Source organism: Ricinus communis, chromosome 7, assembly GCF_019578655.1.
Source record: "Ricinus communis isolate WT05 ecotype wild-type chromosome 7, ASM1957865v1, whole genome shotgun sequence".
NCBI lineage: Eukaryota > Viridiplantae > Streptophyta > Magnoliopsida > Malpighiales > Euphorbiaceae > Ricinus > Ricinus communis.
In genome coordinates, this window is record NC_063262.1 from 12,496,900 (window position 1) to 12,519,635 (window position 22,736).

General features: G+C 30.1%; 1 protein-coding gene across 1 annotated transcript; it reads right to left on the reverse strand.

The window, feature by feature from the left end:
• Positions 1 to 4,472: 4,472 nt before the first annotated feature.
• On the reverse strand, positions 4,473 to 15,949 carry LOC8281210 (histone deacetylase 14, chloroplastic). Its single transcript, XM_002516255.3, has 9 exons — positions 15,830 to 15,949; positions 15,450 to 15,667; positions 14,051 to 14,125; positions 12,740 to 12,841; positions 7,490 to 7,561; positions 7,101 to 7,157; positions 6,638 to 6,889; positions 5,247 to 5,428; positions 4,473 to 4,877 (listed from the first exon to the last, which is right to left on the reverse strand). Exons 1-9 carry the CDS (start codon positions 15,915 to 15,917, stop codon positions 4,577 to 4,579), a joined length of 1,347 nt encoding a protein of 448 aa, XP_002516301.2. The 5' UTR covers positions 15,918 to 15,949; the 3' UTR covers positions 4,473 to 4,576.
• Positions 15,950 to 22,736: the final 6,787 nt, after the last annotated feature.

The window sequence follows — 22,736 nt, forward strand, 5'->3', positions numbered from 1 at the left end:
TAATTAATAAATATTCTTAAAATAAGTTTTATATTATTGACTAATAAAATTTTAAAAATTTAAAAAGAAATAAAATAATATTTAAAAACAGTTAGTTTGTTGTTACTTTTTAAAATATTATACATTAATATCAAATATTAAAAAATTTATTAAATTGTATCTATAAACTTGATTTTATAATAAAAAATAATAACGTTCGTATAACGCATAGGTAACCAATGAATTATTATAATACGTCAAAATAAAAAATATTTATTATTTATTTTAATAATGTAGTTTTTATTTTCCTATGTAATAAGTATTTTGTGACTTTTAGTATCAATGAGTAATAACGTAGGTACTTTTTATACCAAACTAACTAATACTATATATATATATATATATATATATATATATATATATATATAGATATATATATATATAGCAATGTTTTAAAATTATTTTCTCTCTCTTACATGATATATTATATGAATTCTAAACTATTTTTTTATTTTTAGAGAATAAATTAGTTTAATATTTCTTTATTATTTTATATAAAGTATTATATTCAATCTTAATTCATTAATTACGGTATATAATTATTTCACTTTCCTCCAGCTTTTTGAATTCTTTTTCATAACTTCCACTATAGATAATTTTTTTTAAGTATTGTATTGCAATATAAAATAATTTAATTATAAATCTTAATTATTTTATAATCTTTTTCTTCAAATTATTTTTTTATAATTTCAATTTTGGCTAATTTTTTTAAAATTTTTATTTTCATAATATAATAATTATCTTTTTAATTAAAATAATTATTTTTTTCTTTTTACTCATTATATTTGTACTCATTTAGACCCTCTGTCTCTCTTTTCATTCTATCTTACATATATTTCATTGAGGTTATTTTAACAGAGTTTAGTTTCAAGTAAAAAAACTTTGTTAATAGAATTAATTTTTATATTAATAAATAAAGTATTTTTAATGTATTTATTAAAAAATAATTTTTAAATTATATTTTTATGTAATTTAATAAATATATATATATATATATATGAGATCAATGTTTGAATATTGCTTTTCTCTATCCTACATTACATGTTATATGATTTCTAAATATTTTCTTTTAACTTTTAGAGAATTAATTTTTCCAATATATTTTTCTACTATTTTAAAAAATATTATGTTACAACATCCAACATTTTTATTAGAATATTTAATTATTTCATATTCATATACCCTTTTAAATTTTTTTATAACTTTTACTTTAAATAATTTCCTTTTCAAATATTGTATTACATTATACAACATCTTAATTATAAATTTTAAGTATTTAATAGTCATTTTTTCTTCAAATTCTTCTTTATAATTTTAATTTTTGATTAGATTTTTTAGAATTTTCTATTCTCATAGTTGAATAATTATAATATTTATATTTATTTATACCTTCCATCCATCATTACATTTTATCTTAAATATATTCCAACAAGATTATTTTGATATGGATCAATTTCAAGTAAAGAATTCAGTTAATTAAAAATGAGTTTTCAGATTAGATTTTCTATAATTTAGTAAATAAAAAATAACATAAAATATTTTTATCTTTTTATATGTAAAGTAAGAAAAATATTACTAATTATATACTTAAAATATATAAAATACTAAATTAATAAAAAGATATTAAAATATAAATATAATAATCTAATATTAAATCAAGTTATAACATAATAATTTAATTTAATTTAATTTATATTATTAAAATATTTAATTTATTTTATGAGATACTCCTTATATGAGATACTCATATTTATTTAATTTCATATAGATGTTATAAATATAAAAAAATAAAATTAAAGAGTTCAAACTATATAAAATCATTAAATCATGTATAAAGAGAGAATAAACTTTTTTTAATGAATGAATTTATCGTCATCAAAATTAATAAGTAGTAATGATATGGAACCTCCATGAATAAGCTTAAGAACCTCATTTGAATTGTGGACCTCCAACACATTAACATGAAAACCCTAAGTGTCAATTCGTTTCAACCCCTAAGAAAAGTTATAAAACAGATTACTTAAAAAGATAATCAAGAATTATAATTTAGAAAACTTGTTCCTAAATCTCAATTTCGAAACACTCTACAAGAAGATGATCAATCTACTTAAATGTTTCTTAAGCATGTATTCTACACAAGAACACAAAGACAAAGTAAACAAACTTTAAGGTAAAAATACTATTTATCATTCAACTTCTTAACTTCAACTTAATTCCCTACATCAAAATTTGTGTTAGCCTTTGGTAGACCTATGAAAACCCTAAATCTTAACTAATAAAGACTTATATCTCATCTAGGATAAAAATAACCTTCCTAATAAAAAAAAAGTAAGACAAAGTCCTAATTAAGTTAAAATACATGTGTGGCAGTCCAAAATAAGCCACAAACCATAATTTATATATGTCATATAGATGGGTCTCATAACATAAACTAAGTTAGGCCAAAAGTCTTCATATACTCCAATTCAGTTTCTTTGGTCTTTTTAAGCCCAATTAAATTCATTCAAACTCAATAAGCTGAATTATATTAATAAACTTTGAACTTAAATCCAATTCTTCAAGTCTTGATGTATCCTTAGCCCATATGTCTTGGATAAGCTCATTAACTTATAATTTGAATCGAACTAAGAATCCTAGTTGAATTAGGATTCCTTTCGTTGCTTGAACTCTTAATATCATTAGGACTTCTTGCAGGATTAGGATTCCTAGTTGAGTCAAGACTCCTTATTTGATTAGGATTTCTTGAGCTAGTAGGATTTGCATCATCAAGACTCCTTGTTGGAGTAGGATTCATTGTACTAGTTTGGTTCATACCATTCCTTCTTTCTTTGAAAAGATTCATCCTCGAATCTTCCCCGAATATTATGAAAGAAGCAAACATATAATCTCCAAGAAGAATACTAACTCATTATCAACCTGCAAATCTTTCACAAAAGTTATTACATGAACTTTAGAATAAATAATACTTTCAATGCCAATAAACTCAACATATTCAATTGACTCAATAACATAAAGAAAAACATCTTCGTTCTTCACCAATTAAACTTTTTCTTCATCCTCAACAATGAGCTCTTTATCTTGGATTTCACTTAAAAGTTGTAAATTATTATCTTTTTCACCATTTTCATTCATCATACTTTTAAAATCTTCATCGACTTAAATAGAGAATTATAACTCCTCTACGGCATCAATCTTTTTATTTTCACTCTCTAAAACACTCTTTTTATTTTCACACTCTAAAGCACTCTTTTTATTTTCCATCTCTTTCTTTTCGGCCTCTACTCTTATTTTTTCCATTTTGCATTGGTCTTTATACACTTCTTTTGCTGAAAGTGGTGCAAGTATAGTCTTTCTTCCATCCTTAGTGAATGAATATCTATTGAGGTACCCATCATGCATCTCCTTCTATCAAATTGTCATGGTTTTTCAAGCAAAATATCATTAGCATGCATAAGTACTGTATCGGACAACACATCATCATGATATTTAACAATAGAAAAGAAAATAATTGTTTGCTACATCTTAACCTCACCACAATCATTAAGCTATTGAAGCTTATATAGACGTGGGTGTGGTATGGTAGGCAGCCCAATCTACTAATAAAGAGAGTACTTACAACATTGGTGCAATTTCCACTATCATAATTTTTTATTATTTAAATTGTGTATCTCTACCAACTGTAGTGTTTTATTGAATGGATGACAAAAAAAAATATAAAGAGTATATAACAATTTCATAATACTGAGAGCTATTATAGTGTCTAGTCTCCCATTGATTTGGAAAATAACAATAACAATAATAAAAGGCACCACCATTATGGTGGGATTATTATATTAAGTTTCTAACATACAAGTGCAATAAGACACAAATCTTCTTTCATAATTTGGTTGTCGGCTATGGCATTTAAATGTACTATGGTCGGTTAAAAGATCTATGAAGTTTTACTTGCTATTCATACTTTTTTTATTAAGTGGCAAAATTACAGCCAAGTCTTTGAACTTTAGCTCATTAAACATTTCGATTCCTCTATCTTCAAGCATTCTACTTTACTTTTCACTCTTTGCATTATAAACCATCCAACAATTTTAATCTTTCTATTTATCAACTCAGAGATCTTTCGGCGAGTCCAAAATTGAAGGATTCACCGGTCAAAGATTGAGATTGTCCCTACTAAGTATAGATAACATGACTAAATTAAGAGTGACATACTATAAACATAACATAGCATAGCATAGCATTTAACCAACAAGCAAACAATGCATGACCAAGAATATTTAACTACGGTTTTATATAAATATTTTACGTTATGCAATGGCATAAAAATTACTAATCATCCCAATGTTTTTATAAGACTGTCTTTAATATTTTGATGTAGCTCTTTTGATTATATGCCACATCAGCTAGGCAAGAGTTGGTATAAATTAAGGTAGGAATTTGAATATAATTGTGGCCTATATATAGGATTATTTAAAAGTATAAAACTATACAAATGCTTGGATCCTGTTTAGAATACTATGCATATGATGATAAGAATAATTTACAGGGAATGTATATGTCTAACTTTCTGAATTGCTTGCTTCACCCTTGTTAATGGTTCTTCGTATAAGATGGCAGGGTTATCGAACTCAGATGCCAAGCTTGTCTCCCCAAGGAAAGCACGAAAAGAATCTGCCACTGAATATGAAAGAGAATCAAGGTTGTAACCTCCCTCCAAGAAAAATATGCAACGGCCTCCGCACATATCTTTAGCCAGTTGTGTAATATTAGATGCCAGCATGTAAAATGTTCCAGTTGTAAATTGCAGACTGGCCAGCGGATCCAGAACATGACCGTCGTAGCTGGGAAAATAAATAAAAATATATTTATTTGGGGTTATAGAGAAGGACGAAAGCTGTGTGTCATTGTAGGGCATTGAATTATTTTCCATATAGTCAATTTAACTAAGAGATACAGTTTACAATTTGATAGACTACTAATAAAATGATGCACGAACATTCTTCATAAGCATGCTGTAAAATTTAAATTGCAATGAATCACTGTGATGATTTTAGCAGTTCTAGAATATCACTCAATCACTTATGTATGATGCTACACATTGTCTTTTCTGAGAACAGTAGACAATCATGGAAAAGACAGGTATATCTGTTAGAAAGCTTCTTTCTTTTTAAGCACAAATTTCTGGTGCATGTAAAAGGGCGGCAACTCACCCAGCTGAAACGAGAATTATATCTGGCTTGAACCTTTGGGCACATGGCACAATGACCTCATCAAACACAGTCCTCATGGCTACGTCACCCGAGCCCCCTGGTAGAGGCAGATTAAGTGTCGTACCCTCACCATCACCTTGGCCTACCTCGTCAATTTTACCAGTACCTGGGTAGCTTCCATCCTGTGCCAAAAACACGAAGCGAATTGTTTATTGAGAAATTTTGCATTATGCTTCTTTCATATACACCTAGGCATAACAGTAGAAAACTTAGTTTTCAGGGCAAATGACATTTTCAAGCGACAAAACGCTCCAAATTTCTTTGTGTTCTATAATAGGTGATGTACAGAAATATTCACCTATTTTATTTCTAATAATAAAATACAAGAGAACTTAAACGAAGTACTCTAAAGTTGTAAACCTTGGAAAAGGAACCACATAAATTTAACAGAACAAGAATTTGGAAAGAAAAATCTAGTCATCCAAGCTAGGAGTTGATTTGAACGTTATCCTTCAAAAATAACTAATGGATTACAAATTATAATCGGCTGAAGACAGCATGGTTTCATTTACTTTTTACACTAAATTTTCTTGGATGTACAGTTGAAAAATTATAGAAGTCAAAAACAATGCACACATGAAGCAATCTACACACCCAAGAACCATGCGCAGACAAAATTTCATACTTGGTAATGTACACTAGGAAACTTCTTATATTCCCAAAAAATGCAAAGATATTTGCATCTGAGGCCATAAGGCATCTAATGCTGTCTAATTACTATAAGATAGTTATAAAATGCTGGCCTTGGTTAAACAGAAAACACTCATCTTCCTCCAATAGAAAATAACATAGCCAAGCTGGCAGATGGTATTTGCAATGGCTTTATTTTCCATGGCTCCAAAGACACACCCGCACATATGGTTAAATATCTGATTTCTGTAGTCTAGCTAGTCTAACTTTCCCAGTTGAGCTATTATCAAAGTTTATGCAAGTCAGTTTTATTCAAGACATCAGAATTGTAAGACAAGGAAAGAGCCAGTAAGGTCACATTTGGAGAAAGGAATACAAAATGAAGGTTAGATTTTACAGAATTATTTTGACAAAAATTATTTCCTTTAGTTGGAAAAGTCAGGAAAGGAAATTAGGTTTATAAATTTAGGAGTTAAAAATATCAACTGAACAATTTATGATTTAGTTTCAACAATTTCATTCTCCCTCTTCTCAGAAACCTGGAATTTTACTGAATAAATTTTTAACAGAAAAAAAAAAAAATCAATTCCAAATACTTGGATTTCAATATTTCCATGAAAATGTAAGAGGGATCAATTGGTCAAACACATAATTGCACATATGATAACATTATATCGAGCTGCATAAAAAGCATCTCTTACTTGGTGAGTTGACAAGAAGAATATATCTGGATCATCATAAAATGCATCATTGGTTCCATTTCCATGGTGAACATCAAAATCAATGATGAAAACTCTCTTCAATCCATGCACACGCTGGGCATGGCGCGCAGCAATGGCCACATTACCAAAAACACAGAAGCCCATAGGCCCTTTTGGAATAGCATGGTGCCCTGGAGGTCTTATAAGAGCAAATCCTGTAGGTGGATTCTGGCTGTTGTTTGATGCTGCAACCTGAAAAATAATAAAAGATTCTCGCTTATCATATTCCAGAGAATATTTTCACTATCTGGTTTGGTAGTATAAATAAGTAGAAATCAGCTTTAATATCAATCTACTTCAAGGTGAACACCAAAAAAAATCATCTCGTAAGATGGAATACTTTCATTGTAGGTAAACATAAAAGATATCATAAAGAGACTAATATCCCAGATTGTAACATTACCACTGAATCAACCAAGGCTAGTCCTGCTCCAGCTGCCATAAGTGACTCCTGGAATGTCTGCATTATTAATATATCCATGAGTAGAATCTAAAACATAAAGCTCAGCTTTTATAGTCAAGCACCAAATTAGGCATGCATCCTGGTTTTAACTATCGTATATGGTGACCTGCACATTAACATATAGACAGTCATTGTTATCAACATCAGAAAGAAAAATAAATACTTTTATAACTTAATTATTTTCAGACCTTTTTACTTTTATCATGCAATATATATTTTTCTGCGTGAAATAAAAGATAGCATCTTATATGGTGAATGAAAGACTTTATCACGATATATACCACAGGCTAAAGAAAAAAATGCAGAAACCCCCAAAGTGAAGCGCTTACAGTGGCAGTGGCATAGGTTGGCCCCGTACCATCAATGAAAATAATGCCTTCTTGTGAAGCTTGATCCATAGCCTACAAAGAAGAATTCAGAATCAGATTTTTCCTCAAAGATAGAACTAAAGACCAGGGTACAAGATCATCCTTTACAAACGTACTGCCCTGCTACGTAAGAAAGAACTTCATAGGAGCTGGAATTATGCATTCAAATTCAGTTTTCTCCTCGCCATTATTTAAACTGAAGAATTGAAGAGTCTTCTCAGTTCATCCTGGTAGAATATTCATATTACTGCAGGAATATACAATAAAGATATAAATTTCTGCCACATTAGTTCCTAAATTACTGTTTCCTCATTAGACTGATACAATCTTTGATTACTTCCTAATTTATTGCTGACTAGTTTACAGCTTTCAACACTCCCTCTCTAGATGGTGCATGTATATCCCTCATATCCATCTTGTATACAAAAGAATGAATTGTTTTGCTCGATAAGCCCTTCCAAAGTAACATAGTGAAGGCTCGTGATTTGATTAATCAACTTTTCCTTAATGAAATGTCATCAATCTCAATATTCTTTGTCAGTCAAGTTGAACTGGAATGCAGGAATGCTAATGGCTGCCCTTTTGTGACAGTATAGAGACAATGGCTTTTCTACAAGAAGGTGCAACCTTGTATCCATTTCTTAAGCCAGAGAAGTTCACGTAAACCCTGTGCTGTAGCTCTATATTTTGATTATGCACTTGATTTTGCAACCACACTTTAGTTTTACTTCTCCATGTAACTAGGTTTCCACCAACCCACGTACAATACCCTAATATAGATTTTCTGTCATCAGTAAATCCAATGCAGTCATTAGCATCTATATAGGCCACTATATTTAAGTGTTCATTATTAAAAATAACAAACCCTTTCCCAACAAAGACTTCAAGTACCTTAGGATCCGAGACTAAATCTAAATGTATGGTTTTAGGTTCATGCATAAATTGACTAACCACACATACAACATAAGCTATATTAGGATGTGAGTGAGAAAGATAAGTTACAATTCGAACCGATTAAATACTGCAAACACGCCATTTTAAGCAGCCATATTAACATAACTAGTCTAATAAGTAATCCTATGTTCATCTAAATAAGCATGAAAAATAGTTTCCATATATTCAGTACCATTATCAACTCTTAACTCTTTAAGTGTAGCATTAAATGAATTGAGATCATATCATGAAAAGGTTGAAAACATTAGAAAACTTTAAATTTTTTCATGCAGTAAGGGGTGAGCATGGTTAGTATGTTAACAACGGTTTTCCGCTTACCTGAAATATTTAAAAGAATATATATACATAAACACACACACACACACACACACACACACACACACACACACACACACATATATATATATATATAAAGAGAAGAAAGAAATAAGATGGATTTGGTTCATTGATTTTTTCTGTTAACTGGTAAGAATTTTAAAAGTTATTTATTTTATACATTATAAATATATTAATAGAAACATATAATCTGCAATTCGACTAGCCATCAGTTTTTTTGAATTAAAACAAAAAATGAACCTATTAAAAATTAAAACAGAACCAATTGGTTCGGTTCGGTTAAACAATTTTTTTGTCCAGTTTTGATCGGTTTTTTGGTCAGTTCGGTTGTTTGCTCACCCCTAATAAATATACCTAAATCATCCTACTGTAACAATCGGTCAAAGTAACAAACCATCAAAAACCACATAAAGATACCATTGGACTAGGACCAATGCATCCAAATGTATTGCCATAAAGAAAGAAGCAAAACTCTTTTATTAATAGAGCATACCAAGTTCTATTATGCTTGAGAAATTCACAAGCATCACAAACTAAAGATTCCAATTACAGTGCTGAAATAAGTCTGGATCTAATTTTCCTAAAGTGAAAAAGGAAGGGTGTACAACCTCCTATGCCACTGAAGTATTGATTGTTCCACTAATTGTGAAGAACTAAATAAAGCACAACTATTAGAGGTACTGGGAACAACTTCAAGTAGATTTTCTCCATCTTGCACTCTACCAAAGCCAATCACTCTCTCTGTGTGAACTCCTAAAGAATATAATAAAAAGGACAAAATTCAATCTACAATTCAAATCTCTTGTAATAGCACTTACATAAAGAAGAATATGAGGAAAACAAGGCACACGAAGAGTGAAGGTCAAGGAATATTAGGACTACAGGTGACTAAACCTTTCCTAGTGATAGAAGAAAAAGACCGCTTATCATATCTCTTGTAATAGCACTTACATAAAGAAGATTATATGGAAAACAAGGCATATGAAGAGTGACAGGTAAGGAATACTAGGACTACACGTTACTAAACCTTTCCCAGTGATAGAAGAAAAAGACTGTTTAGCTATACGGACTTTATCTAGTCCTGAGCAAGAATGATAGGATATAAAATTCTTAGTCTTCCAATTGTATGATGAATTGCACCAGAATCTATAATACAGATGTTATTTCGTGTTTTAGGAAGAATAGCAAGAAAAAAGTTATTTGATACACCTGTTCAGCCTGAACAAGATGAAGAGGAACCAACCGTGTTAGGGGAGAAATCAAACTTATTAATAAGGAGCTACAGAGTTTGTACCTCATCGTTAGATAGTCCACTAGTAGGTATTTTAGCTTTCAGAATATCAGACACATGGCATGACATTTAGCAGATCCCACTTTCTTACCACCTCAACCTTTTTTTGAGTATCTATGAAGTTTCTAACAAATGTCCTTGATATTTCTTGTTTTCTTAAATAGTCACAATTCAGACCATCGTTTTTCAATTGTGCGCTTATCATTCTTTTGAAGAGAGGAAACTAGCCACCATATCAATTTTGTCTAAAGGAGGTGTAGGAAGCATCACACTGCGCCGGTTTTCTTCTTGATGAACATAGCTATGAGTTTTCTTAAGGAAGAAGTTCTCTGCCTAAAACTCGAATTCTGAATTGATCATATTCCGCATTTAAACCAGTCAAAAGGTCAGACTCGTTCTTTTTCAATCAATCTCTGAAATCTAATTGAATTGGCTGAGCGTTCTGCCTAAAAGTCTTGATAATAATCAAGCTCTTGCCCTAGTGCACTTAGTTCAGAGAAATACTGAGCCACTGTCACCTCTCGTTGCTTCATCTCATGAACCTTTTTCCTTAACTCATAAGCTTGGGCATCACTCTGAATAAATATAAGCAGCAGAGTTCCAAATCTGTCGGGTTGTACCAAAAAGATAACTGAGAGGAATTTCTGGCTGCATAGCATAAATCAACCATGAGATAACTAGATTATTCTCCTTTTTCTAGATAATTCTCCTTTTTCCAGTGTACAAGCGATGAATCAGAGACAGTTAGTTTCTTTTTGTCTCTAGTAATACAATTTGTCAGTCATAAAGACTGAATATGGAATAAGGAATAAGCAAGAATACGAAAAGATAATTTGCTCCAATTTCCATCTAATTTAAATTGGAGTAATTTTAAAGAAATGGATTATCAAGTCCTACCACCTTGTTTCCTTCAATAGTACTGGGTTTCTTTTCTTCACACATTATTTTTATTATTTCTTAAAAAGAAGAACTAAATAAGAAATAATACCTTCTAAAGTATATTGGAGTTTTCCTTTCCTTCGCTGTCATCCTACTAAAACAGAAACACAATGATTTCCTTTTCTTTTTTGCTTTCTTTCTTCATGCCATTATCAAGTTTAGCCTATATAGAGACAATGCCAAACATAACCTCATTGGACTCATTGTTGATGGTGGCGATGAACAGAAGAACGCTTTTAATTCACTGGACTTCCTTTAGATGATTGCACTTCTCACTGGATCATCTCACATCTGTTGTCCCTGCACTGGAATGGTTTTGCAATAGCAAACTTTCACTGGAAACCTTGTGTCAATTGGGCTTGCTTAGTGATTCATGAAGGTGCCTATTTTTGTTTCTGATTTTTTGTTGGTGTCATAAAAATTATTTTTGCCAAACTGTCGGCTTTGATATTATGAAGATTTGAAGAGATTTTGTGGGAAAAGATAATTTTTCTATTCATCCTTGTAGTGTAAATATATTACTACAGGAATGTAGAAAATATGAATATACAACACAGGATTGAATTTCTCATACATTAGTTCATAAATTACCAACTATGATACAACCTTTAATTATTTCCTAAATCATTCCTATGACTAATTTACAGTAATTGAAACTAACGATTTCAAAGAGTCAAGACAAGTCAATGGAATCTAAGAAAATAGAAACTAGTTGCCACTCTACAGATTAATGTTAAAATTGTTCTTGGTCAAACTCAGTTTTGAAAAAGTTCGACAAATAGATCAACAAGTAAAAGAAATCTCTAGTTTAAAAAATTCAGAATCATGTAAAACCTGGAACTAGAACATAGAACCTTTAGTTAGAAGGTTGCCAATGTAAAACCTGGAACTAGAACATAGAATCTTTAGCTAGAAGGGTGCCAATGTAAAACCTGGAACTAGATTATAGAACCTTTAGCTAGAAGGGTGACGGTAGAACCTTTGCCTGCAATTTTCCAGTATAAAATCAATATAATATGCTTTGTCAACTTTCATAAAATCTATCAAACATATGTGCATGTGAGACCCAGAACCAACCCCTGTTTTATGATGAGTTACCACCAACCATTCACCCTCTACATCAACTAATTCCATCATTGAAATGATTTTGGAAATTTTGATCCTACAAATAAGTGAAAAAAAAGAGATGATGGGAGGGGGGTATCGATGAGCTCTAATTCTTGCACTTATATGTTCTTGTAGTTTTGTGAATTTTAGAGTTGGCAATTCATGTCATGTGTGTCAAGACATGTAACCTGAACACGACACATTTAATTAAGCGTGCCAAAACATCAAACTGAATTACAGATACGTTTATTAAATAGTAAGCAATTAATTATTTAAATTCCAAAAGATATGTTTTTTAAATATAAAATCACTCAAATTCAAATAATTATTTTAAGGCACAAATAGACCTTTGTAAGTGACAAAATTATACATACATATATATATATATATATATATAGTTTTTTGCTATGCTGACCTGTTTATGACTTGAACTTGTTTATCCCAAACCCAAACCCATTTAACCATGTATCGTTTAATCGGATCGTGTCAAAAAATTACCTGCCGTAGTAAATTTGCAAATTACCTAACCCAACACAATATATGGAAAAGGAGAGAAATAGAATATTAGGTCAAGGTAATGCCACCTTCTCAAGCCCAGCAACATAAGCTTTGGCATGGACACTTGCAATGTCAATCGCAGAAGCAGGCTTGAAATGTTGAAGTTCAATGATTTCTGGACCACGAAACTGAAATACATATATATATGATTAATCAATGTAAATAAGGAATCATTTCATTCTGAATACACAAACCTGCACAATATTTTGTCATAAGAATATATATCACGCTTTTCAACATAGACATGGTTTGTTTATCAGTCATATTTACACAAAGGAGCTAGAATATGGATTTTGAGGAAGTGCAAAATGGAAAATTATATGTGCATAAATCCTCATTAGAACTATCAAGTTTCTTAAGATTCCTAATATGATGGAAAGTTCTATACCTGAGTCAAGTATAAGTTGGTAATTTTTTAACAAAAAGACAGGCGGTAAATACATTTTCCAAGCTGAGTCCTTCCTCCAGTTTCAAGTATATCTTAGCTCTACCCTGGTACATGACTAAAGTTAAAACATCCACAGATATGCTCATAATTTTAGTTTCCACAAGCGTTCCTTTGTACGATGAAAATATTAAACACTCCTCTCTAAAAATAGCAAGTTGACCAAACACCAGAGAGTTGAAAGTGACTTTTTATTTTAAAACGGGGCCTTCAAAAAAAAATTAATAAAGCCACAATTAAAGAATGGAATCAGAGTCCAAAAATGAACTAAAGAATTATTGGACTAAAAAGAGCCATTTATATATCTGCAAGATAAACTTGCACTAGTGAACAGCCTCTGTCTTGGCATTTGATGATTCTGCTACAGGCCATAGTCCTAAGCTTATAGCTAACTTAGCCTTGCAACAAGGCAAGCCAACTTGACTACCCAGGCAGAGCAAAACATTTAGCCGCCAACTTACAAGGACCCGAACCAGGCCTATGGACCACCATCAACTTGGTCCAACAATCCCCCTTAAACCCCCCACCAAGATGCAAGAAAAGAGAAGCAAAATGCGGTGAACTTCTCAGTTTTGACAGCAACCATCTGTAGGAATTCTTTAAAGAGGGAATGCAAGAAAAAATTAAGGGGGAATGAGGATGAAAGATAAGCATGCCTAAACATGTGCAAAAACCTATAATGAGGGAAGAAAAGCACCGTCCCCCCAATCATCTGGTGTTTTACAGACAAAGGAAACAAACGTACATAGCTAGAGGCTGCAACACAGTTTACAAATAAAAATTCAACAAACTCAAAACTAAAAATATGAAAACCATAACAGCTAATAATTAGATACAACCAGGTTACTTAGATAAAAGGAAATAAGTAGGAAATAAATGTCATTCCAAATACCTTTGCACTGAGTTCCATTTTTTCAAGGGCAGTCACAATTGCAGGAACTCTAAGATGAGATTCTGGATGTGACTCCTAGTAGAAAGAGAGGAATAAGAAGACACTATGGTAAGAGGATTAGAGAGCACAGATCTAAGACATGCATGAGTAAATTATGAAGTCATTCAATAATCCATCCCATTTATCTCGATAGTTAGTCCTCCACCACATTCCGATAATTGAAAGGGACATGCAATTATAATAACTGCCCGCATAGTAAAATGTCCTAATGTAGATATGTTCTGAAATCACATCATTTGAAATAGCTTATTTATTACCATAAAATTAAATTATACACCTAAACCTTTTTCAACATCTCGCATTCAGCTCTCTACTAAAAGCTGGCCAAATTTTAAGTTAATTATGTAAGAGAATAATGACAAGACTAAAGAGTCAAAAAAATTCTGACATCAGTTTCAAGGGAAAGCTTCATCAAACCCTTCTGGTTGGCTTTCCAAAAAGCCTATTCCTGAGCTCCCAACCATTAAGTCCTAAGAATATCCCGATTTTGACAATTAAGTCCTGAAAGTTCGTTTTTTATTTTTAAATCAAGTCCTTGAACCTTTTAAAACATGCTCTATTAGTCCTATCCCCTAGTTGACACCAAATTCCATGAGTCAATGTCTAAAAGGCAATTATTTTGTATATATTCAGTCCTTTTAATCCTAAAAATGTATCGCTTTTATTTAAAAGAAAAAAAAAATCAATCTCCATTTCAATTTCTGCATTTCATCCTACAAAATAATCTTATAAACCAATAAAAATGCATAAAATTTGAATCAAAAGCAACAACTATAAGTTTCTCATAAAATGTTCTCATTTCATTTAGCATATAACTACTTTTGTTCATTAATTTTGACTCTCAATAAGACCGCTAAACACTTTTAGTGCTTGGAGTTGGGATGTCCTTGTCCCGATATTTCATAGAGTTCTAAAATTGTCACTGGATACAGAAGAAATAGCAAACTTTCAACAGTTAAGAAGTAACCAATATTTTATGGATTATCCCCCCACCATATTATCTATGATTAGTAATAAATCGGCAACTTCAGCTGCTAATTGGGCAATTAGTTTGAGTGAGGAATAAATCTTAGTTGAGGAGGCCCCACCTCAACCTTGGCATTGTATTTCAGAGGATATTGCCTCTGCTTTAGCGATATGCTATAAGATGCCTATATCTCTTCAAAGGAGAAAAAGAAAAAGTAATCAAGGATCAACATTCTTACTGCAGAAAAGCCAGAATTTAAGCATCTTAATGTCCTCAAGCTAAACTAAAATCAACACTCCCCAATTCATGGAACCAAAAGTTACCTTTATGGACAAAAGAGCTTCTCAAATACATAATAAATAACATAATTACCTGGTTATGACCCATAGCTGGAGCAACACTGTAAATAATTCGTGCATCAGTTAGTTGCTGAATAGAAGGCAGATTTGGGTCCTTCTCAAAACTGTTAGAACAACATATACATGCCCGGATGCTTCTATGACAGTGGTCCCTACTTGACATTACATGCTGCGAGAAATGTCTACACCTTAGGAACAGAGAAGCCTGTTGTACTGAAGACAGCATGCACCCTTTACGAGAGAAAGCAATATGAAATCATCACGAATTTGATATGAAATGTTACAACTGCTCTAAAGTAACGGGAAAATGTCATTCCGCTACGCATCGGACTGGAAGTTAAGTTATCGGCCGATACAACAAGAGGAGACGAAAGAGAGGGAACAGAGATATACCTGGGGCGACTGACCACATTTTTTTCTTTTCTTTTATTGATTTTCTTTTTCTGTTTTCCTTTTGAACATGCTCCAATGGGCTTTCCATTCTTTACAATTACAAAGGCCAAGAGTATATATTTTTGTTAGGAAAAAAGACATAAGCCCAAAAGTACATCTTTTTATTAGGAAAAAAACATAAGCCCAAAAGTGTCTGATAAACTCATAATTTAATTAAAAAATAATTAATTAATTAATATTTTACTAATATTTTATTTTATTTTAAAATTAAAATCATTGTATAATTAAAAAATTATATATACTTATACGTATTAATAGTAGCATAATTTTATTTATATATAATAATTCAAGTAAATATAAATTGCATATAACATTATGGCTATTTAATAAAAGTAAAAACAAATATTAAGGAAACATTATACCTTTATAAAAAAATATATATACATATGAAGAAGTTTTTTTTTATTTTAATTTATATACACATCAATATAAATATTTATAATAAGCAATACGATTATAGACATAGAAAAAGATTAAAACAAGGTATAAATAATCAAAACTAAAAGTAAACAAATAAATTTAATTATTTGGATAAAACATAAATAAATATATTATAAATACTAGTTTTTTTATTTATGTGTATAAATTTTAATAATAGGATTTATTTTTATTTATATAATAAAAAATAAAATAATTATTAAATTTAGAATCATAAAAACTTCTAATATTATATAATAGTATATTTGTTAAATTAGATTAGTTCATCTAAATTTTTAAAATAATAATTAAAATTAATTCAATTCACAAGATAATTAGTAAAGCACTAGTAAAATCACATGAATCATATTTAATTCAATTAGTTTATTATTTTATTATAAATTATAACTTTTTATTATTTGCTGTTGTAATAATTATTTTTAATTATTAATAATTAATACTTTAGGAATAAATCTTATAGAAAATTATTAAAAAGTTCTAACTGTCTTTTGGAGTCTTGTTTTTATACAAATTTTATCCTTATACTACTACTATTAATTGTTTTTATTATAAAGTATATTAAATTAGTAAAAGACCAAATCGACCAATCTTAATAACACTAATCATAAGATACTTCAGGTAAATTTATTTGTCACTCTCTCTTCATACTTTTATATATATTATGTTATAAAAGTTACTTATAAAACTAATGATCCATTTATTGTTGATATAAAGAAAATAAATACATTGTTTAATACACTAGAAATTTTTTTAAATATATATAGGAGAGTACAATAATAGAGTGTTTTCTCAAAGTCTTATTTCCAATATTCTATCACTCCTCTCACTCCTCTAGAAAGAAGCTAGCTTTATAGTATATGCCCTTTTTATTCTTGTAATCTTTTTCTTTTGAGACGTGTCCTTTTTCCTTTTCTTTTTTGCTTCTTTTATATGAAATGTCACTTCCCTTTTGTGTTCTTCTTTTTTCAAAAGTTACCTCTTACTTTGCCTTATCAATTTCTAAATTTAACTTGCGATAAAGGTTTCAGGACCATTCACATTTGCGATTAAGGCTTTAGGATCGCAATACTGCAATCTGGAGCATGATTTGCTTATAATGTTAATGACTACACTTTCACAATATATTTAATACACAAACTAAAACTAGTGTGCTAAGTACAATCTATGATATATGAGTTACAACTCTTTGGAGGTTTAAGACTGTAAATACCCTCTTTAACGGCTATTTATAGTATTAACAACATAATTTAAGCCAAACATTTGCTATTCAATTTCTTATCTTTGTAATCAATTTTCTTATATTATTTCATTACTTTTAGTTATTGAAAAAGTATTTTTTTACTTTTGTTAGGGTTTGAGTGAGCCTAAACACTTGAGTTGGGTTTAAGAGTTAGCATAAGTTGCAAGGCTCTTGTAAGGTTGCATATGAGCCTTAAATAAAATTTTATGAGATTTGGTGTAAGCTAAAAATTAAGTTAGAGTAAGCTTATAAAATTCTTTATAGAGTAAGATTATGCCAGGTGAATTTCAATTGGAAATAAGAAAGTGAACTTAGGGTCAGTTAACATCCGAACCACTATAATTCTTTTGTGTTTTTTTTTCTCTTCTATTCTTTAGCTTAACATCCGTACATTACATATAATATCATTATAATATTTATCACTTTTATTTTAATGTTCATTATATGTATGTTTAATGTTGATATAATGTCGGTATAATGTTTATTATTTTTATTTTTTTAATAATTGATTCTTAAAATTATTCTTTTACTTACTTGAAACTGTTTGTGAAATCTATTAATGAAGCTTATAGTGTATATAATGATTATGTATTATATTAATTAGTTTGTTAGTCGTTATTATTATTAATGAACACCATATTTATTGACTGATTCAAATAGACATATGAAATATGGACATAATGTAAATCATCCTTATAATTAGTAAGAAAATGTCAAACTAAAGATATACTACAAATATTCATACTGTGTGGTACATATATTTTTTCAATAAAATTTAGTTAACAAACGATAACATTCGGTACATATTTAATCAATATAAGTTAATGAACATTCAATACAAATTTTAATGAACATAAATTATTTTTTTTAAAAATATGCATCAGACATTATCGTGTGTACTTAGACCGGACCACATAGCTCCATGGTCTGGGGTGCATGATATAAGAATCCATATATTATAAATTAAAGTTAGCAATATTAAAAGGATACTTTACAAAAATACCATTTTTTACAACAACAATAATATTTTTAACTTCAAAATATTCAGCTTGCAAAAATACTCTCTTTTAAGCATAAAATTTGCAGAATACGCTCAATTTTTTTCTCTCCATTTTCAGTGTCTCTTTCTTCAATAATAAAAATTTGTTCCCACATCTAAATTTGCTCTTTTCTTCTTTTTCTTTTTCTTTTTATTTTTGATGCATTTATTACTTTGTTCTTTGCTTTTGTTTTTTTTTTTGAAAAAACTTTATTTATTAATTTGCGATGAACTCTACTGTTACTTTTTACTAAGCCATATTATTGTTCATCAAGAGCCATGGACACTAGACTGTCAGGACCCATTTTAAGGATCTAGATATTGAAGGAATTACGAAAAACTCAATTATGAAAGTTATTACCTTTCTTGAGTCTCGGAGATTGAGAAGGGGCAAATCTGAGAGAAGGATGAGATTAATTGGACTTAAAATTATTTTTCTAGAATCAATTTGGACCCAATTGACAGAAAAAATAAAGTTTGAGAGGTAAGACGGTAGTTTTTACAAATTCAGGGACTAATTGTCAAAATTTTCATAACTTTTTCTCCATAGAGCAAATCGGCTCTATGCAGCGCCAATTGGCTTTACACTGGTTGATTGGCTATTTTTTGAATTTTCATACTATTTTATGTATATTTTCGATCTAAAATGTCTAAAATTGTTAAAAATAAGTTTGTAGAAGATATTTATGATAATTATTGAGCTTTTTAAAAAATATTTATTGATGATAATTGTTTGAAATTAAAAATTTCTTTTTATTTGATATTTAATCTAATAAAGGAGAGGGATAATCATAGCTTTTTTTAATAATTTAATAATTATCAGCATCCCCTAGGATTTTCTAACCATACTCCTATAAATAGGATAGTATGCCCTAGGTTTAGAGTTAGCTACATTCATGAGGGAGCAGAACTAAGCATAAAAAATTTACATCGATATACAGAGAACCCATAGCAAGCCACTAAGAAGAAAACTCCCCAATTAGAAAATCCAATGAAGAACGAGAGAGATTTTTCTAAAAACCTAAAAAAACTGAACTGGATTCTCAGTCCCTTTTCTATTCAACAACTTCCTCATCTCCTGAGGCTCACAAAACGACAACTAACGATGACAACCTGAGGGTTCCTTACATCAACATCTCTTCTTTCCTTGTTTCTAATTTTACTTTTATTTAAGAAAACATATTAGGAGTGTTTTCTTATGTTTATTCTATATAACTTACATGATTAGATTAGAACTCCATTCTATTTAGTATGCTGATTTTATTGGATTTTAAAATATGATAATAAGAATACCTAGGGTTTCAAAATCTGATATAATTAGGATTTTGAATTTAATTGATTAATAATATATAATTAGGTTATATTTCCATCTTCTTATTAATTATACGTACTCTAACTAATTTCTTTTCCCTCTATGCATGTAAAAATCAATTATGGGCGTGAAAATTATGGAAAAAACCGCAGAAATCCACTCCAAGCCTCCAGAATCGATTCGACTTTGCATTGAGCCAATCGGCTCTTTACCTTGAGTCGATCGGCTATGTACATTATTAGGCTGATTTTTTATTTTTTAATGTATTTTGGTAGTTTCTTACACTGTAACGTAGTTTTAGGATTTTCTTTACTTATTTTAGTTGTATGTGAGTTGTAATAGCTAGTTTTATTTCATGTTCTTTATTTTAGCTTTCATCTGTGATGGATGCCAAATATATGTTGTATGACTGCTTAATTAAAATTCATCGAATAAACTTAGGCCTTAAAATTGGACCTGATATGAAAATTGTAGTTTATTAGCTTAATTAAGATGGTAATTGGGCTATAACTTAAAATCCATATAGACTTAATTGGCTTTGTCATGCTTAATTAAGTTAAATTGGGCCATATTAGTTTTATGATCACTGAATTGGGCATCTTCATAAAAAGTAGCCAATTAGGCTTAAAAACTGAAAGTTAAAAACATAATATGTAATTGGGCTAGACTAGATAAGGCCTTGTATATAATTAATTAGTACGTTAGGCTAATAACTTTGATTGTATAGGTAGGACTTTAAAATAGGCTACATTCAGGTGGACCTCACATGTTGTAGTGCTTGATGTATAAAAATACTTATATTGCATTATAAGAAATAGTCTGTTAAATAATAAAATTAAAGGTAAGTTTACACAAATAAGGAAGTTAGCTTTTAGATCTATCTCTAAATTTGTAACGTAAGCTTCCTTATGAATCAAGAAACGTCACTCAATAGTAAAAGTATCCTGATTATTCGGGTGGCAACTCTTAACTCCGCGCTAGTCTTTCTGACTAGTTAGCATATTTCCGATTAGGTTGAAAAACCTTACAGTGCCTTTAGTCGCTAAAGACACTTGGATGTGCGCTCGAAACTGCCGCCCACATAGACCACATTTTACATTTTCAAGAAGCATTTAGTATTTATAGTTCATCTTAATAATATGTACAATTGATAGACCAATGCTAATATGCAAAATGTACATGTTTAATTATTTGTCTTAGTAATACATACATGTTTTAATCATTCTTCTTTGCAATTAATATCAATTCTTATTTTTTCTAAATTAGTAAAATATATATGATCTAGGTTATAATATCAAGGGATCTCTTAGATATCTTTCGATGTAGAGGAGGCTTGAAAAGCCAGAAAACAAAATTAAATCTTAAGACCACGAGGCCAAGCCACCCCAATCTGATCACTAACTAACAACTGGTGAACAAAAGAAGGAGCTTCCTCCACCATATGGACTCCTCGATCTAACTCTAGCGCTTTGTTAGCTAATTTGTTTGCCACCCCATTCCCATCCCTAAGGACATGCACAAGATTCACATCCCAATCCTAGCAAGAAGATCAAGACAAGCCAACACAATATTAGAGATATTAGTGTTCCACTCTAAACTCTTGGACAACCAATTTAAAGCAAGTGTGGAGTCAAGCTCTAAAATCAACTTCTTAAACCCCTTTGGACCACATGAGAATGAGACCATGATAAGCTGCGGACCCCAATTTTCACCATGAAACCAACAACCAAATCGGCTACATTAGCATTTCCCTTACTACACCCATCACAATTGAATTTAAGCCACCCTTCAGGAGGAATCCAACCAATTAGCATAGGTGAAGAAAAGTTTCATTTGAAAGGCACAGGTGACAGGAGAGCTGGATGTGAAACCCCGTCGTGCTTTCTCAATGTTACACATAAGTCTCTTATGAAAAATAAGCCAAATAATTCAGCAAATGCATTGAGGAACACTTAACTTCTAAATATAATTCCAACAAGTCGAAGCTAAAGGGGAACTCAACTTTTGACTTAGATATGTAGACCGAAGAGAAAAAGACCCATTTGGTGTAAGATCCCAGCAAACACTATTAACAACCTCAAGATTATTACTAACAAAAAAAGCTCCAAGATAGGCTTTGAGATCATGAGGGAAAAGATTTTTAAGGACACCCCAATTCCAGCCTCTCCCATGGATCCAATAATCAGCAACCTTCTTAAATTAATTGTGCTTAAGATAGTAATTAGACTTTTATTAATTATCCTCAAAGAAAATTATCACTAAAGGGTTTCATTTCTGAACATTATCACCTACCGACACATAATTATGTATCATAGTCTTTTTATTTATTGTAACAATGTTGAACAAGTTTTTTTTTTGTACTCACATGGTTTTGAATGCAGTAATTTTGTTTTATTATGGCTCTTTTTTTCTTTTCTATTTTCTAATTATGTTATTTTCATTCTTTAAATGGCAAATTATCAATTTAAATTATAATTTTCTATTTGCCTGTTCAAACTTTTAATTTGAGCTTAATTAACATATATGAAATTTAACCAAAATTTTAAAATTTAACTTTTGTAGATATGAAAATCAATAAAAGAAGAAATTTGAACTTGTTACATAAACCAAAATCCAAAAGCTATTAAAAATATTTAGAATATTTTTTCTTTTATATAAAAAATAGAACTGAAATGATAGACATCGAAAAAAAGAAAGAAAGAAAGAAATTGAAATTCAAAAGAAAAAAATAAAATTTAAAGGAAAAAAAAATTGAAGGTAGTTCTTCACAGATCTGAAAATCAACCAAATGTCAACCAAATATCAAACAAACATTAAC